At 40.0% G+C, this 19,123-nt stretch overlaps 2 protein-coding genes across 3 annotated transcripts in view; both read left to right on the top strand.

Annotated features, from left to right (window-relative positions):
* The window catches only part of dapk1 (death-associated protein kinase 1), a 62,028-nt gene extending 55,364 nt beyond the window's left edge, over window positions 1-6,664 (top strand). Inside the window, exon 26 of the mRNA XM_055039368.1 lies at window positions 175-6,664. Coding sequence (XP_054895343.1) covers window positions 175-1,446 — 1,272 coding nt within the window. The 3' untranslated portion in view covers window positions 1,447-6,664. The remainder of the gene's footprint in view (window positions 1-174) is intronic.
* Window positions 6,665-7,899: 1,235 nt separating this feature from the next.
* LOC129366009 (procathepsin L-like) lies at window positions 7,900-17,746 on the top strand. Of its 2 annotated transcripts, none has more exons than XM_055039602.1 (8): window positions 7,900-7,918; window positions 13,706-13,843; window positions 13,929-14,051; window positions 14,574-14,726; window positions 15,868-16,092; window positions 16,709-16,874; window positions 16,962-17,079; window positions 17,328-17,746. In XM_055039602.1, the coding sequence occupies exons 2-8, from the start codon at window positions 13,718-13,720 to the stop codon at window positions 17,425-17,427; spliced, it is 1,011 nt and encodes a 336-aa protein (XP_054895577.1). In that variant the 5' UTR covers window positions 7,900-7,918; window positions 13,706-13,717; the 3' UTR covers window positions 17,428-17,746. The 2 variants fall into 2 exon arrangements, with proteins under 2 accessions (XP_054895577.1, XP_054895578.1); XM_055039603.1 differs by lacking the exon at window positions 7,900-7,918 and adding an exon at window positions 12,397-12,475.
* The last annotated feature ends 1,377 nt before the right edge of the window (window positions 17,747-19,123 follow it).

Raw genomic sequence — 19,123 nt, 5'->3', positions numbered from 1 at the left:
TGTTCAAGGAGGAATGATCGGTTAGTTCATCAGGGGTCTCGCGTATTTTGTATAGAAGGGGGAAAGAAAAAGAATAAAAACAAAAAAGCACTTTATTCCTTAAAAAATGTTTCAGATTCATCACTGAAAGCCTCAAACGGTGAGTGAGGTGAGGTTCCTCTGCTTCTCCTGCAGATCAACATCATGCAGAGCGAGACGGTGCAGGACGTCGTGGTGCTCGACCCTCGCTGGCTCTGCACCAACGTCCTCGGGAAGCTGCTGTCCGTGGAAACGCCGAAGGCCATCCACCACTACAGGGGGCGCTACAGGCTGGAGGAGGTGCAGGCGCTGGCGCCGGAGAGCGACGTGGAGGAGCTGCTGCAGGTCCTGGACGCCATGGACGTCTGCGCCCGCGACATCACCAACCCGTCCATGGTGGACGTCCCGGCGCTCATCAAGACCAACGGCCTGCACCGCTCCTGGACGGAGGAGGACGAGGACGCGCTGATCTACGGCGGCGTGCGGCTCGTCCCCGCCGAGCACCTCACGCCGTTCCCCTGCGGCTTGTTCCACAAGCTGCAGGTCAACCTGTGCCGCTGGAGCCACCAGCAGAAACCCGAGGAGGACGGCGCCGACGACTCGGACGGAGACGTCCACCTGTGGACCAACGGCGCCAAGGTGAGCCAGGCGGGGGCGGAGGCCATGATCCTGCTGGTGAACCACGGCCAGGGCGTGGAGATCCAGGTGCGCGGCCACGAGTCGCAGCGGGCCAAGTGCTACGCCCTGCTGGACACCGTGTGCAGCATCACGGAGAACCTGCTGGCCTCCACGCTGCCGGGCCTGCTCACCGCCCGGTACTACCTGAGCCCGCAGCAGCTGCGGGAGCACCACGCCCCCATCATGGTGTACCAGCCCAAAGACTTCTGCCGCGCCCAGATCCAGCGCGAAACCTCGCTCACCAACACCATGGGCGGCTACCGCGAGAGCTTCAGCAGCATCCTGGCGTTCGGCTGCGCGGAGGTCTACCAGCGCGGCGTGCTGGGGACCGACGTCCACATCGCCGACGTGCCTCTGCTGGCCCGCAGGAAGCTGTGCCGCATGCTGGACCCGCCCGACGCGCTGGGCAAGGACTGGTGCCTGCTGGCCATGAACCTCGGCCTCACCGACCTGGTGGCCAAATACAGCGGTGGCGGCGCCGCCTCACCGGACGCCGACTCTCAGCCGCCGCCGCCCAGCCCGACGGCGGCGCTGCTGCGGGAGTGGAGCAGCAGAGCCGGCAGCACGGTCGGCGTCCTGATGATCAAACTGCGGGAGCTGGGGCGACGGGACGCGGCGGACTTCCTGCTCAAGGCGTCGCCGGTGTTCAGGGTCAACATGGAGGTGCTGAGCGGCGCGCCCAACGGATACCCGCCCACCTGCAACGGCGGCACGTCGTACAACTCAATCAGCTCCGTCATATCGCGCTGACGCAGCTTCAGCAACGAAGTGCAATCAAGAAGAGCTGCTCGCCGTTTCCCAACATCCTGTACAGCCGGACCCTCCCCTCCTCGACTCTGCAAAAACATGACCAAATATTTCTCATTTCTACTGCAAATATCTTTGTAAACTAAAGATGAGGCAAAACTAACTTAAAAAAAAACTTTTCATCAAGATATTGCAGCTCCTTTTAATAAATATTTCCTTCATGTTGATGAAATTGATCCAGTTCCGCTTGCAGATTATTTCACTTATAACAACACATTTTCCCAATTTGTTTGTTTTGCTGGAAAACAGAGAAAATTGAGTTTTATCTCAACAATGCTTTAAATAAACCAACCAGTGTCCGTTAAATTGTATGAATTTATTGCTCAGGCTGTAGAATCCATAAAATCAGCTCACGATTCATTTCCACTGCAAAAACTCAATCTCACCAAGAATTTCTACTGAAAATATCTTAAAGTAAGACAAAAGTCAACAAATAAAATCCTGTTTTAACTCATTAATTACTTAATATTGATGAAAAAAGTTTGAATTTTATCTGCAGATTATTTTACTTGAAACTAAACATTTTCCCACTTTGTGAATAAAATAATCTGCCAGTGGAGCAAGAGATTTTTCTCATAAGTTAAAATATCTAGCATTTAGTTATTTTATTTATAACCAAATATTGGTTGAAATGTTTTTTTTTAGTCAATAATTCCTCAATATTAACAAAAAATCACTCGATCTATTGGTAAATTACTTCAGTTGTTACTTGGGGAAATTATCTTGTTATAAGTAAATTTATCTGCTAGTGGAACTAGAACTTTTTCATCAATGTTGAGAAATTATTGATTTAAAATAAGCTCTTATTTATTTGAAAAGATACTTCAAAGTCAGTTTTGTTTCTTAGAAAACATTTTAAGTTAAAATATCTCGTTAACAACTAAGATGTATGAGCTTGTTTTGAGTCGACAAATCTTTAATATTAAGTTCAATTATTAACATTATTTCACTTTAATGTGATGTTTTAGTGGAACTAGACATTTTCTTTCTGACACAAGTTAAAATATTTTGTTATATTGGCAGGTTATTTAACTTGTAGGCAGCACTTTTTACCAATATTAAGTGATTATTGATCTAAAACAAGCTCATACTTCTTGCTAAAAAGTGACTTGTTTTGTCTTATTTCAAGTCTAATATATTTACACCAGAAACTCGACCGAAAATACTTGGTGAGATTTTGTTTTTGCAGTGTATGAATGTTGTTGAAGCTCCAAAGAGGAATCCTGTGGTTTTAATCTCATTGTGCTGCATAATAATAATATTAATATTAATAATAATCCTCCTGCTCTGCTGCAAGTTGAAATAGGAAAACTAACCCGTCTCCAGGTGAAGAAGTCGTCTGTTTTTCAGCTCCAAGCCGAGAACTCTGCCTGTCGGTGTTTATGTAGGAGGCCGCCATCAATTTTACATCTAATATTATCTCAATCGTTTATTTTTTTCCCTTTTGTTGATCTTTGTGTATAATTAATAAATTAAGAGTGTTTTTCAGAGTGCCTTCGGGGCCTTCTACCTCCCTAAAAGCACAAACTGTCTTGTTGTTGCGACAGCTGTTCTTTCCAAACATCTGAAGAACCGTGCCTTGCTGACACTAAAACAGCAAAATCAAAAGTTTAAACCTTGCCTATTTAGATTTAAGGCAGAAAACCCAAATTATGAAGAATCTTATTAGGAAAAAACTCAAACAAAAGCCTGTTTTCAAGTCGATTTAGGAGAGTTTTAGGGATGTCCCGATCCAGGTTTTTGTCTAATACTGATCAGATTCGATAAATAAACCCCGAGTTCCAGCCGGATGCTTCATGGAAATCGATATCATGCACATGCAATAAAATCAGACATTTTGCGTCAGTATTTTACAGTGGCTGAGAGACGCAAACACTTGAATGATGCAAACACAGAAACTGAAAAATAAACAAAAACTACAACCGAAAAACGCTGCAATCACAGAAAAGGGGAACAAATGCAACCAGTTAAACAAATATAAATAAAAAGATGGGAGCAACTGCAAGCAGGAAACACCGTAAACTCGTTTCACAAAGTGGAAGTCCTCCAGAACACTAGAGGGCGTCGACTAACCGAGCCTATGGTTCCAGACTCGGTAAAGATGGGATGTTATTAATGGGGTTTTTTTTTTACCAATATTAGAAAGAAGGGAGGAAAGGTTTGTTAGACTTTCAGATGTTTTGTTACAATATTATTGAGCACAATTGGGTGTCAGTAATGCTACCTACTCCAGACTCCCCCTACTGGTCTGGATGACTTCTGCTTTGTGGAGCAAGTTTGCTGTGTTTCATATTTGCAGTTTTTGCTACTCGCAACAATTTTCGTTTACAGCGGTTCTTCTGTTGCATTTGTGTTTCGGAGTTCGCATCATTCATGTGTTTGCTGCATGTTTTCACCTGTTGGCCATTGTACTATTTCTTTTTCTTTGTATTGAATGAATTAACCCTCTACAAAATCTTTTCCAGAGTTTTGGCAGATGTTAACAGAAATGTGCAGCTTTAACTTGTTTATTTCTGCTGCTGAAAATGGCTCAGTTAGCACAAGCGCTAAGCTAATGCTAAAATGTTGACTTTCTGCTGTGACATGAATCATTGATTGTTTGATTTTTACCCGATTTTATTTGAGTTCTGGTTGAACGTCATAAAATGTAATGACGATTGTTTCAGCTTCTTTCTGCTCTGGTTGCACCAGCCAATACTGTCTCTCTGTTTATCTATAAATTTAATTCTAAATGCAAACTGTGATGCGGTTTTCAAGTCAGGTACATTAAAGTAGGTCGCACATCAGTGAACCAATGAAAAGTTCCGTCTCTGTGATCAGGACATCCCATATTTTTAATATGATTCTGTTTTACAGGTCCCATAATTTCCTTCTTTCGGTTTTGATCAAATTTTCCCCTGAAAAAAATGTTTTTTCATTTTTGTTGTACTAACTTGAGCCAACATCAATGTTACAGTTCAGATATTGGTCTAATCGCTCTACATTATGTTGTTTTGCACGGTTTCCACAATTATGCTGAAAAAAGTATTTTTCTCAATCTTGTGCTTTGGAGACGTTCTCTGCTGTTACTGTCTGATGATTGTTTTGAAGCTGCTTTGATGCGTAATATTTGGTCGTTCCGTTCCTGTCAGGCTGAGTTTTTATTCAGCTTTTCATTGTTACCTGTTTGGATTCAATACAGTAATCAGAGGTTTGCTCTCTTTTGTGAGGAAGTTTGTAAAAAAAAAATCTAATTATCTTCCATTGTAGACATTTTAAATCTGAACCAACAGCAGATAATTTTCCTGATTTCGTCACTAAATCATCCTGGGAAAGAAGAAACCAAAGATTCTGGTGTTTGTTCCATGTTTTTGCTGTCATTTTAGTTTCGGTTGCAGCTTCGACTTCAGCCTCCAGATGGCGGTAGAATCCACACATCGGACCTTTAATGTTTACAGCAGGAACAGAGACCAGATTGGAGCTGCAATTGCTGATCATAAACTGTAAAGACAGTTTGTAAGGAAATTCTGGGACCTGCTAAACGTTTTTCCATTTCAGCAAAAGGAATTTGCGCCATTTTTACCAATAAAAGGACAAATTTTTGAGTTTCTAAACTTTAAAAATCATCATGGCTGAGATTCAGGGTCGACGTCCTACTGACTTTAAATAGAAAGTGCCACAAAATAAAGAGAAAATAGCCTGTGAAGATGGATTTTTTTGTTCTGTTTTTGCTGTACAGTAGCTGTTGACCGTCCTGACGCTCCAGCTTGCCGTTCACGGTGTCGGCTGTTTTCCTTTTGCACAGTGGCGTCGACGCCACCTTCTGCCAAGCTAAATTTGAGCTTCTGTCGGTTTCACTGCGGGTTTTTGGCCGGCCACGCGTCGCCTCACATCTTCTTTCACTTTGCCTCTTTACAGCACCGAGCTGCACTGCAAAAACACAAAAAGTTTTTCTGTCTAGTTTCTAGTACCAGTATCTTCAGACACTTGAAATAAGACAAAACTTGTCAGTGAAGTAGGAGTGTGTTTAGAGTTAATTTATTAATTTTGATTGTTAAAGAAGTCATGTTATAAGTGAAATCAGAGGATCTAATACTTTTTCATAAAAACTAAGAAATGATTTACTTCAAACAAGCATGAAGAGTTAAATAATTGATGCAAATAAATGATTCCATTTCTATTTAATTATTGGTTCTTGTTCTTTCAGCATTTCTCTGAAATGCATGAATTTGAAAAGTTGAAACTGAGAAACCTTCTATAAAAAACATTTTTGGAACTTTCCAAGTTTTTTTTCCAAATAATTCTGAGATTAAAAATTTCTGAGTTTTTTTTTTTTTTTTTTTTTATTATTATTATTATTTTTGAAGCCCAGAAATGTCTGTAGAATTTCTACATAAATCTATTGGATTACTTGCTTAAAATCTTGTCAGAAAAGTTACTTTTAAATTAGTTTTGTCACATTTCAAGTCTAATAAAGAGTCTGCAGTGGAAACTGGACCAGAAATACTGTAATTATTCAGATGTTGCAGTTTGGAGAGGCTGACGGTAAAGTTGGTGAAATGGTTTTTGTGAGTTGGTGTTTGTAACGTTTTTACAGAAGAAAACAGGAATTATGACATTTTTCAGGTCGAGTATTTGAATCCCAAGAGGTTTTTGTTTCTGAAAACATTCTGATAAGAAGAGCTGCAGTATTTCCTGTGTTTCACTTCCTCCAGTGTTCAGAGTCAAAATAAGCCTCTTAAAGCCGCTTTTCTCTCAGCTCCAACTTGCCAATCGACTCAGCAAACCGCTCTGATTTCTCACCAAACGCAGAAAGGCAACATGAGTGTAGAGAAAAGATCCACTGAGCAGAGAAAAGACTTTGCAGACATGGCGGCTCGGCGAAGCGTCTCGGACGGTTCTGTGTTGTTGCCAACGCCGTGTGCTTGAAACGCGCTGCTGTGTGCAGATCACAGGTAGGAAGGAAAGAGGAAAATGTTTGTTTCTGCTGTGAGAACTGAGACTGGACTGGAACGATTGACGGTTTCTGTTTGACGGGGAGATTTTGGTCTAATCGCCACATTGCACAAGTCTTTTTGTTGCTATTTATGTTCTGTTCTTTTGCATGTCTGAGAATGCCATGTTCTTATTCTGACACTTTACAGTGTAATACATTTTATAATAAATTCTTTATTACCTTCTGGCTTGTCTCAAATGATTCTTATTGCCTAGCGATGGTGGCAGAGCCTTCCAACAGGCCCACAGCATCACAGATCACCACTGTGCAATCAGGATAATGATGCTTTTCCAACTTTTTTGTTTGTTTTTTTTCTGCACTTTATTTTTTTTAACTTTTGAAAGCCATAAACGTTCTTGTTTTTTTTCTGAAAAATATCTTTAATTAAAAGAATTTGAGTTTTCAAGTTAATTTTCAAGTTTTGAAACTCAGAAATTTTCCAGTGATGCTGCAGGAACAAGAATAATTAACAATAAAAGAAAAAGTTCAGATTTTTACTGTTGAAAGCAAAACTCCCAGCAGCAGGTTTTTGGTCCAGTGAAATATTTGCTCTGGGTTTTGAATCTCCAGCAGCCGCTCCTTCCAGGTTATTATTATTATCATTATTTCCTCTGGGCTCTTTGTGCAGCTTCATCTGCAGACGACCCGACCCACGCAGTCACCTGAGAGCGACCGACCTGGTTCTGTCTGGACTCGCCACAGCGCCGCGTCGCGCTGCTTTCAGATCAGCAACAGCAGGATGTATCCGACCTGAAAACCTGGTTCCATATGGCAGCAAAATATGAGTGTTGAACATAGAAACAGAGAAAATGCATGTACATTTTTGACAAAAACAATTTAATTTCCAAACTACAAAAGTTAACATTTTGCTAGAAACATTTGAGATGTTGGGATTAATCTCAAATTTTTTTCTAGATAAACCAGAAAATTTTTGGTTTGCAAAGTTGAAAATTTGCTAGAAAAGAAAATTGGGAAATTCTGAATTAATTGCAGCAATTTTTGAAAGAAGAGGCAAATTTCTAAGTTTCAAGAGTTGAAAAGTTTTGACTTATTAAACTCAGACTCTTTCCAAAAGTCAAATATTTTCAACTTTTCAAAACCCAGAATTTTTTACGTTTTTTTCTCAAATGTTTGTGATTTATCTTTAAAAAAAATTCTAGTAAAGTTTCAACTTTTCCAGCAAAGAAACTTCTAATTTTTTCTTGAATATTTCTTAAATTAATCTAAAAATTGCAGATTTTTAAAAGTTTTGACTCTTGAAACCCAGAAATGTCCACATTTTTATCTATATTTGAGATATCTTAGTGAGAAGTTAATGTTTTGTTTTTTAGGTCCACATGGAGTCATGTGACTGTTTGCACTGAAGCTGAATCACGAGCCGATGGGGAACGATCTGGTTCTGAAGACAAACGGGCCGGGTTTCATTCTGGGAAGTGCATTGTGAGTAAAAACACCTTTAGAGGAACAACAAACACACAGCTTTCTCTTCCTGGTTCTCTGTTAAACAATCCATCCCTGGAAGCTTTTCTGTTGCAGCTGATTTTTTTCTTCCACCCAGTTGGGTCGTTATGCTGACCCGACTGGGTGGAAGAAACTGGGTCACATTTCAGCATCAGATCCTGAAGTGTTTTTTTTCCTCACAGCTGCAGTATTTAACTTCTATAAAAATATATTTTTGTTCACATATCTGTTGCTAAACATTAAATCTTAAGCAATTCTGGTAAGAAAACATTTACAGTAATAAATTATTAAACTAAAAATGTTTGTTTAGTTTGATGAGTTCACAGCTTTCAGATGAAACCAGCTGTAAATGTGCAGACAGGATGGAAACAATAATCACCATTATGTCATTTTCTGCCTGATTCTGGTAGAAATAAACGACTGACTCACATAAAGTCACATGTTTTCCAGTCCAGCAGATTTACACAAAATAAGAATTTAAAATAGATATAAAGAACAGCATTAAGAGACATAAAATACGGTGCAGTTATGAAAATTTTTCTACAAAAGAATGTAGAAAAATGTAAAAAATGTGTTTCCATATTAAAACAGGCCGTTTAAGTAACAATAGAACAGAAATGTATAAATATGATCAGGAATCAACACTTTAAATCTGCTGGAAGGAAGGATCTGTGATAACACTCCTTTGTGCAGCCAAGATGCAAAATGTAAGTATTTTCCAGCCACATAGACATTTTATAGAACAATCAAGGAACCATGGGGCCTTCAGCTTTTATAACAACAATATTTATATAAAATATGACCAAAAACAAATTTGACTTGGTAATTTAACACTGTGAAATTGGGTCTTTGTCTCTTTAAGAAGCTCCTGCTCTTTCTGAATCTCTGCCTTGAGGAAGTTATCACAACAAAGCAGTTCCACCAGGTGTTTGCTAATTTCTGCTGGCTAGTCTGAAGGAGTTGAGCTACAGCCTCGAAGGCGGGGCTAGGTCCAGCTGAATGGTTGCCAAGGAAAATAAAGGACTTCTCAAACATGTTTTGGATGAGAAAATGACATCATAACGTGATGTAAAGGTCAAAGGAAAGTTGATTTTCTATAAACTGTCCCTTAGGCAGCTTGAGGAAAGAATATAAAGAAGATTTGAACTTTTAAACTGAACTGTAAATAAAGTTTTCTGGTTTTGTGTGAAGATTCGGCTGGTAAGCTGAGAAAATGCTGAGTCATCAGTTCTTGAGCAACGCCGTCCAGTCATCTGCTGCAGTCAGCAGAGAAATGCCAGGAAAAGTGTGTATTTTAGCGGCACATCCTGTCACAGGAGGTTCAGGATCAATCACACATCCTGCACACATGTGACAAACCAACACGTCCCTAATAAACCCGCCAGATGTTATCAAGCTCAGAACAATCAGTTCCTGTGTCGTTGGTGATTAAATGATTGCTTTTGTTATTTCGTATCTAGAAATAAGAAGTTCAGTGGTTTCAGATCTGTGTTGGGACTGAAACCTCATGACAAGAGGAAAGCTGTACAAATCACCCAGACATCTACACCTGCTGGTTATTTCATTTCTAAACTTTCTTATTGTTCTCAATGACGACCTTTTTTCAGATTCCACGTCATTCTCAGATCAGCTGCATTCCACAAACTATTAATGTTCGGTTTGTTGGTATTGAACCGGCATACAGTCGGCTCAATGTGTCTGTTCTTCAGTACCGACGTCTTTTGGAGTTCCACAGGGTTCTATTCTAAGGTCAACATTGTTTTCTATTTATGTTCTGCACAATGTTCAGCATCCTGAAGCACAACAACCAATTTTCACTGTTTGACTGAAAGTCTGTAGCTTCAGAAATTTACTTGTTTTGTTTAGAATATTTATCAGTTGAAAGGTGAAAAATTGCTTTAAAAAAACAGAAATTTTTAGATTAATTTAAGAAATTTCTAGAGAAAACATGAAGATTTCTGAGCTTGAAAAGTCACTTTTCTTAGTCAAAGGTTTTCAGAAACGTTTTTCTAGAAGATTTCTGAGATTAAGGTCAAAACTTCTGAGTTTTTTAAAGTAATTTCTTTATTTCAAGCTCAGAAATTATTGCTGGAAAATATCAGATTTTTTTCTTTTTTTCCTTCATGATGAAATCTTTGGACTTCATCAAGATGTTTTTTCTCTGCAGATTAAGAAATTTTCTGTAAAAAAAATCCGAATCTGAACAGTTGAAAATTTGGTAAGAAAATTTCAGAAATTTTGAGATTTTCCATCTAAAAAGACGCAGCTATTAGAAAGCTGTTTGACCTTTCAGAGTGAATCCTGGGTGTCGTCTAACTTCCCGACGTGACTCGAATAAAACAGAAGTGATCTTGTTTGTGGGACTTTCAGCTCAAATCGGATAGAAAAATCTGAACTCTGTCAATGTTTAAAGTTTGAAGCTGCATCGTCTTCATGGACTCAGATTAAATAAAGTTCTTTTCCACCCTGATCAGGTCAGCTGAGTTTTGACCTGCTGCAGGTTTATTTACAGTTCGGGTCGCAGTGATAAACCGACTGTTTGCTCCTGTTGCCTGGCAATGAGGAGGTCATCAATCGGCAGAACCAGAGCAAAACTCTGAAACAATTCCTCCTTTAAAAGTTTATATCGTTTAAAAAATGTTTGCTCTTAAACTATTATTATCAGTCGAAATGTCCACATTTTTCCCTGAAAATCTTTTAGATTAATTTCAAAGTTCTGAGTTTTTCTGAAAATGTCGAACTTTTTAAAGTGAGAAATCTGACATTAACTCCAGAATTTTTGAATATTTTCTTGCAAATTTCTACTTTTTCAAACTCAGAAATTTCCCATTTTTTCTAGAAAATTTCTGAAATTAATCTCAGAATTTCTGAATATTTTCAACTTTCCAAACTCAGAAATTGTGCATGTTTTTTCTATAAAATTTCTCAGATTAATATCAAAATGTCGACTTTTTTGTTGTAAATTTACTGTCTTTCCCATCTGTAATGTAATTCGCCGTGATTATAACTTTATCCTGATCAAGCTGATCATTTGTTTTAATCAGACGTGTTGAGCGTGAGTAAGCGTTCTTGCTCAACACGTGTCTGGGTGTCGGGAGAAATTCACCAAACATGAAAAACGTGTTCAGTCCTGAGCGTCTGTTTCTCAACCACATCAGTCACATGAGCGTCAGCATTGATTAACTCTGATTGGCCAGAAGTTCTCAGAGGATCTGTAGCTCAGGAATGTTTTACGCAACTTAAAAAGTTGTTTTCTATTTGTTTAAGTCAAACAAAATGAACAATCGCAGCGATTTGATTGAAGTATCAATATTGTGTGACTGCTTGATCATGGAATTTACTCTTCTTTATCTCCTCTGGAATAGAAACTATATGATAACTCATCTTAAACTTTGTTCAGAGCCTGATGCTCTAAACAAAGCTTGAACAGGCAGACATATCACAAAGTTTATTAAGCATCTTTTGCGACATTTTGAGGCTCAACTTTTCACAGAAACTTAATTTTCAACTTTTTCTAATGGGGAACCTTCCTAAAACTTTAGAATAAATGGAGTTAATCAATGTGTTTCTGAGATGCAAAATACTAATCTGGAGACTCTTAATATGGTATAAGTATTCATACCCCTTTATTTAACTCGCATCCCCGTAGTATAATGAGACCACCACCGTGTTTCAGAGCTCAGAATGATGTGCAGGGTCAGACTTTCCTCCACATGTTGCGTTTTTTGGTGTCATCTGACCAAATATTTTGTTTTCTATCTCAGCTGTGAATCTGTGAATCAGAGTTAATTCAGTTCTCTCATAGTGTATTGTTTTTATATTCTAACAAATTACACACAGATGGACTTTATTTTTACTTTTTAAGTAACTTTTAAAGGCACCGTGTTGCACCTGATTTTATTTAGCCATTAATAACAGCCATTAATAACAGCCATTAATAAATGCCTACCTCAGTTTTCTATGTCAAAATGGGTTGTTATTTAAGGAAGGTGTTTGTGAGGCGTTAACGGCAGAAAAAGAGTTAAAATAAGCTCTAAATACTTTTTATAATCACTTTTATTGTTGTTTTACCTTAAAAACCAAGCCTGGACATTTCATTAGTGATAAAAATGAAGCAAAGTAGAAAAGCCTTTGATGCTGGTTTCATGTTTCATCTCTATCTCAGTTTTTCTCTATTGGTGTCTTTTTAAAGTGGCTTCTTATTCAGTTTTCTTTAATAGTTTAGAGAATCACATTACTGTGATCTTTATGCAGTTTTAGATGAAATAATTCTCTAAAAACAGCAACCAGTTTGGATTCCATTCAGCTGTGTCCCAACTAGAGGGAATCACGTGCTTCCATGATGGCGTCAGATAAGGAGGAATTTCTTGTCCATTGGAACGACAAGAAACTAACCAATCAGCGTTGAGTATAAACAAGTTTTGGGCCAATCGGAGTGCTCGTGGGACGTGCTCGCGCTCCCGCTTGGCCTTTATAAAGCGTAGCTCGGCTGACGGAGAGACAGTTTTCTGGCCTTTCATCAGAAAAGATTTAACAGTAAGAACAAACATTTGCTGTTTCTTGAATGCTGAAGATTTGTAATTTAACATTTCGGTTAAAATCTGGGTTTTATTGTTACGGGGAATATATGTGATGGTTTTATGTTTCTTGTAAACTGAGCACCAGTTTGCGTTTGTAAATTGTCAATTTTAAAATGTTTGAGGGGAAATTTGTTCTTTAGATTGGGAGAAATGTTTAAAAGTCGTTGTATTGTCACAGCCGTCAGTGTTTGTCGTTGTTCGGCTGAGTTTGTCGCCGTCCCAGATGCGTTTCTTCCACATCCGCCATTGTTTTCTTCTCGTGTTTCTTTGTCCATCAGAGCATCATCAGCGGGATCAGGTTGAACTGAGCCGCTGCGCCGGTTCCAGTTTTGGTTTTGTGTTTCGTTTTCCTGGTTGGAGCTGCCTGGCGCTTCCCGGTGCCTCCTGGCTCTCTGCCTGGTGCCTCCTGGCTCTGTGCCCGGCTCTCTGCCCGGCTGCACGTCCCGTGACTGTGCAAAACACCACCAGGAAAACAAACCAACCGCATCGGCTTGTTGGGATAAAGCCGGAATCCTCATCCGTAAAAACCTGGAAAACCGACAAATGAGTCACTACCGGCGTTTTCCTTACTACTGTTATTTCATACACGTTGAGTTTGTGAAAAAGGCCTTTTGAGATCATAATATTTCGCATTTTGGCCTCAGCAGCTTGGCGTGTTTTCCTGTAGTTGGGAATGGCGCTGAAGTTCGCTTCCGATTCGATGTTAAAGGGCTATTCCCCCTTTTTTCTCTCGCTATAGGCCCAGTTAAATCAACAAATACAAACTTGTTTTTTTGTTTTTTTTTTGGGAGTGGGGCTTTAGGTCTTAAACACAGAACTGGCCAAACTGACCTGGTTGTTGCCTAATGCAGGTGACAAACTGCATTTGTCCAGTGACTAAATTCCTGCTTCCAGTTCTACAGACATGTTAAAGGTGTTATGTAGTTTCACAGAGAGGTTCCTCTGGACTGAAAGCTGCTCTGATTCTCAACTGTTTGACCAAATGTAAGCAGCCCTTTGAGTCTAGATCGCATACCAGCTTCAGTGTGACTGCATGCCAGGGATTTGCAGAGAAAAGTTTCCTGTGAATTTCTGAGCTGTTTGTCACCAACCAGTTAACTGCCTGCATGAGTAGCTGTTTCCCTGTAGTGACAGCCTGCCAGGCTCTGCCTCCTGAAACCTGATCCAGCTGTGTTGTCTGCTGCAGGAAGCTGGAGCCATGCTGCCTCTGGTTGCGTTGACGTTGAGCCTCAGCGTGGTCGTCCTGTCGGCCCCCAGCATGGACATACAGCTGGACGAGCACTGGAACATGTGGAAGAGCTGGCACAATAAAAAATACAATGAGGTAACGTGTTTTCAGGAAGTTTCTTGTGTTTTATCGCCATCATGAATCATAAAAATGTGGCTTTTTGTGTTTTTGCTTTCCAAAGAGAGAGGAGGGCTGGAGGCGGCTGGTGTGGGAGAAGAACCTGAAGAAGATCGAGATGCACAACCTGGAGCACTCCATTGGGAAACACTCCTACCGTCTGGGCATGAACCACTTCGGAGACATGGTGAGGCACAGATATGGGCTTTATGACATGCTGACCTCAGGCTCAGCCTGAACAGTTTATCTCTGCTGAAAAAATTAATCAAAACAACCTGCCATAGCAAATTTTACTGCATATAAACTGTTAGGTTTAAATGTTTTGAGACCATTTTCAACTGAAATAATAATTTAAACATTAAAACCAAGTCTGTCACAACAAGCAAACAATCGTACAATAAAATGAGCTCTTTATCATTAAAAGAAAAAAGTTTACATTTGATTTTATCTTGGGACAATTTGTCAGAACAGCTGGCTGATCTGGAGACATTTTAAAGAAACAAATTATGAAAATGACATAATTTGCATCTCATAAAATTTAATCTCTTCACCTTGGGCAAATGTGGAGCATTTTTATTTATGGATTGTTGTCTGAATGGAAATGATCAGACTTGTTTTAATTGAATCTTTGCCTTTCTGTAATCGGAGGCTTCGGGTTCTCGCTGCGCGTTTCACTCTGACCTTTTCTCTCCGACCTTTTCTCTCCCAGACTAACGAGGAGTTCAGGCAGATCATGAACGGCTACAAACACAAAGCGGACAGGAAGGTGAAGGGGTCGCTGTTCCTGGCGCCCAGCTTCCTGATGGCGCCGCGTTCGCTGGACTGGAGGGAGCAGGGCTACGTCACCCCCATCAAGGACCAGGTAACGAGAAAAAATCAGCTCATTCTCCTACAGACAAGTTTGGGTTTTTAAAAATGGAATAAAATATTTTACTAGGATAACACTCATCAGTCATCTGAAGTTGTTTGAAACTCTTTAAAATGTCTCATTTAAATAAAAATATTTGCAGGTTAGTGTAGAAGCAGTTGCAGTTGTCTGTTTTTCTTCTGTAAATGTTGCAGCCTCCATTTTGTTTCCATGTCTGAAAGGGACTCTGTCCTCTGACGTTCTGCCTTCAGGCGGAGATAAGGCGGCCATTAGGGTGGTGCTTGGATTATCTTTATGCGGCACAACTTGTTCTCCCGGCCATACGTCTTTTATCGCTGTAAATGAATCCACAAACCATCACTGCTGCTCAGACATGTTTGTTACTCTAACTTCATGTATGGCATGTTGGGTTTTACTGGATTTTCTTGTGGAATCGGGATGTTTGTGAATGATCCCGATTCCAGGAGCATCGGGATGTTCCAGGACACCTCTGGTCCCAGATTTTGGAAAATCAGACGACAATCCTGAAATCATTCTGCGTTAATCAGACTTAAAACTCAAGAGTGGCCCGGTACCAGGTATCAGAGTAAAACCTGGCAGGTCATTGATTTAAAGTGAACATATCGTATGTTGTAAATCCTTTTATATTTTAATAATCCAGATAAAGTGTAACTGCAACATTTATGTTCCATTCTACGACATTCGGCCATTTCTGTAGTTCGATAGAGATAAAATGATCTAATTGTTTTCCTTCCCAAGTTAAATTTTAAAGGATGTAAACAGGAAACTGAAGGAGCCGTTCAGGTTTTAAAGAATTTTGCCAGAATATGAAAAACATCTTGCAAACTAGTCGGTGAGTTACTAACACCTGAACGTCACTGAATCCGTTTGGTTCATGCGTTTTTCCCCAAGAACAACAAAAACAACGACAAACGGTTTGTTATATTTAAAGTGCAGCTATGACCTTTAGGAGCTAAAAGATGGAAAAGGGACAATGCTCACAAATAAAAGCTTTAAGAAACTGCAGGATGTCAGTTGGGATTTCAGTCTACAGGGTTTCAACAGTTTCCCAGTTTTTTGTTTAATCCAGTTTTTCTAAAGATACTGACTGTCCTGACGTCTTCCTCTCCCTCAGGGTCAGTGTGGCTCCTGCTGGGCCTTCAGCACCACCGGCGCCCTGGAGGGCCAGCAGTACAAGAAGACGGGTCGGCTGGTGTCGCTGAGCGAGCAGAACCTGGTGGACTGCTCCAAACCCGAGGGCAACGAAGGCTGCAACGGCGGCCTGATGGACCAGGCCTTCCAGTACGTCAAGGACAACCAGGGCCTGGACTCGGAGGACTCGTACCCGTACCAGGGAGTGGTACGCCTCTTCTCCACTGACACCATGAAAACTGACTCATTTAGTGAAGTTTGGATTAAAAAAAACAGATTTATGGGGAAATCTGGGGGGTTTTCCAGGCGGCCATCTTGTTTTACAGCTTCTATTTATTTGGACTCAATTATTTTTATTCTATTAATATTTTTGTGTTGAGATTTCAGAATCTATTTGTGGTTTTGGCTATTTGTATCGTTTTTGGTCAATTTGTTTTGGGTGTTTAAAATGTCCACCGATTCCAGAGTTAAGTGTCACAAAATTAAAGTTTATTGATCTTTGATGGACAAACTTTCAATAAGAAATTTAATAAATGAAAATGGTCTCAAAAGACCAATATTATCATTTATTGCAATAATTACTGGGATCAATTATCATACAGCAAAATTGATCATGATTCAGGTCAACTCTACATTAGGATTGGTTTTGTTTTTAAAACTAAAGTAGGAATAAAGTTGAGCCTCTGGTGAAATGTTCCTTTAACTCTTGGGTCAGTCAGATTTTGCTGGACAGAAAGTTTTTATGATTAATGATGTTTGGAGACATTTTCAGCTCTTTGTATTTGAGCTGCATGTTTTCTTCCTCACGTCGCTCTGCGTTTCAGGACGGCGACTGCCACTACGACCCCACGTTCAGCGCCGCCAACGACACCGGCTTCGTGGACATCCCCAGCGGCAACGAGCACGCGCTGATGAAGGCCGTGGCCGCCGTCGGACCCGTCTCCGTAGCCATAGACGCCGGTCACGAGTCCTTCCAGTTCTACCACTCGGGTCAGTCTGGCGTCTGCATGAGAAGCTGTGCGGACGGGTCCGGGTCCCGCCGTGACGTTTGACCTTTTCTTTTGACATTTGTTTTAGGGATCTACTTTGAGAAGGAGTGCAGCAGCGAGGAGCTGGACCACGGCGTCCTGGTGGTGGGATACGGCTTCCAGGGAGAAGACGTGGATGGCAAGAAGTACTGGATCGTCAAGAACAGGTCCGATTAGTCGATTATTGAAACGGTCGACTGATTTAGTGATCAGTTTAAACTGACTCAAATGTTGAAAGAACACAGAGATTTTCTACCTGGAGCTCAAATGGCAGTTTTAGCTTCAACTGGATCATATTGTGAAAAAAAATGTTAGAAATAAAAAAAACTAATTTATTAATTAATAGCTTTACATTTGCTAAACGTTCAACCTGACTGGACAAACTGTTTTACTGATTTTGTTTGTTTTCTTGCAGCTGGGGTCTCACCTGGGGCGACAAAGGCTACATCTACATGGCCAAAGACAGGAAGAACCACTGCGGCATCGCCACGGCAGCCAGCTACCCCCTGGTGTGACGCTGCAGCATCGAGTTTTTCTTTTTATTGCAATGATTTGGCTGAAGACGAGCGACGACGCTTCGGTCGGACTGAAGCATCAGCAGGAGATTCTGCTGCGTGTCAGGAGGAAACTCGGTCTTTTAGGGAAAAAGCCGTTTCATGGCCTGGTTCTACGCCACTTTATTTTTATTTTCTCTTAAGAATTGTAGTTTTATTCTCTGTAAATATGTGTACGCTGCTCTGGAAGTGATTCGTTAATTGGTGCCGTGGTCATTGTAAATCGATCTCATTTTGTTCTACTTTTACCATGATCAATTAAAGATGTGAAACACTAAAATTGTTGTGCAAATCTTCTAATTTCATTAAATACAGCAACTGTTTTCAAATGGTGCAACATAACCTGTTTTTTTTTTTTTTTTTTTTTTTGTAGCAATAGACTAAACTTGTTTATTCTATTGTTGCAGACATTTTGCAACAATGTTGCAGACATTTTGGACCTTACAGTTAGTAGAAACCCAGATTCTGTTGCACAGAAAAGTTGTGCAGTTTATGAACGTGATGCATGGTTGGGTTCCTTTTGCTCGCCTGAACCAGCAGATGTCACGGTTTCCCAAATCATCACTGACTGTAGAAACTTCACTGCTGACCTCAAGCTGGCTCTGACCTGGGCTCTGGGCCTCTTCAGGCTATTATTGATTACCTAATTAAATTTCTGTTATCCTTTTTCTCCCAAACGTTTTCCTTCCACCTAACTTTCCAGAATGTTTGGATACATCCAGCTTCTTTCGTTGTGGTCTTTATGTGGTTGTTCGTTCTTGTGGACGATGTCAGTGACTGCTATACAAACAAGAGTTACTGTGTTGGCCAGTGGGACCCAAAAACCTCAAGGACAGTCTTGGTCCTTGAGGGCCAAGACTGTCGAGTTGAAAGCGATTGGGGATTCTACTTTTTTATATATAAAAATTCTATAAATTTATTCAGAATAAATGTTATTTCATGTAGTCAAATATCAGCAGAAAAGGTGATGTGTAAATCTTAGATCTGACCATAACAGTGCCAACTTTTGGGGGATTGGTTTGTCTAAAGTTAGATTTATAATTATTTTTGAATGAGTTTATGTTTTGCAAAGGTTGCACTTTAATATAAAACAAATCTGCCCCAGACCAGGTGAGCAGGGTTAATACTTTTATAAACATAATGCAGCAGATCCTGATGTCTGTGTGGATTTAAAACTACAGTCGCTCACAAATAGTTAAAATACTTCAAGTCTTAAATGTTGACAACTGAATATTTTAATAGTTCAAACACCAAATATACCTTAATGTGCATTAATACGTTAAATGGAAACCGGGTTTTCCTTACTTCCGTTTTCCGGGGTTCAGCCAATCAGCGCAGAGGAAAACAAATTCCGCTCCGGGATTGGTTGCTTTGAAAACAAGTAGCATATTTTAGCTTCCAATAATAATCTATATGAGGCTTTTGACAGCATTAACCATTATTTTATTAAAATGTCTGATTTTAAATCAAATTTCACGTTAGCTGGTAAAAATGTGTGAAAAGTAGTTTGTTAAAATCTTAGCATTTGTTTAGTTAATCCATTGTTAGCATAGCAGAGTTAGCATCCTCACCTACATAAAGAGACACAAATAATACAGAAAATGTTTCTACATCCTGTTACAAATGTTTATTCCTGTTGCAGTTTAGTCACTTTAAA

This window comes from Poeciliopsis prolifica, unplaced genomic scaffold (assembly GCF_027474105.1).
Source record: "Poeciliopsis prolifica strain line A6 unplaced genomic scaffold, Auburn_PproV2 SCAFFOLD014, whole genome shotgun sequence".
Taxonomy (NCBI): domain Eukaryota; kingdom Metazoa; phylum Chordata; class Actinopteri; order Cyprinodontiformes; family Poeciliidae; genus Poeciliopsis; species Poeciliopsis prolifica.
Note: the sequence above shows the minus strand (reverse complement) of the source record. Positions and strands in the feature narration are given on the sequence as shown.

Excerpts from the sequence above, each read along its gene's own strand:
- LOC129366009 (XM_055039602.1), top strand. The coding sequence starts at position 13,718 with ATGCTGCCTCTGGTTGCGTTGACGTTGAGCCTCAGCGTGGTCGTCCTG. Across the intron at positions 14,727-15,867 it reads TCACCCCCATCAAGGACCAG|GGTCAGTGTGGCTCCTGCTG; the intron begins GTAACGAGAAAA and ends CCTCTCCCTCAG. Across the intron at positions 17,080-17,327 it reads TACTGGATCGTCAAGAACAG|CTGGGGTCTCACCTGGGGCG; the intron begins GTCCGATTAGTC and ends GTTTTCTTGCAG.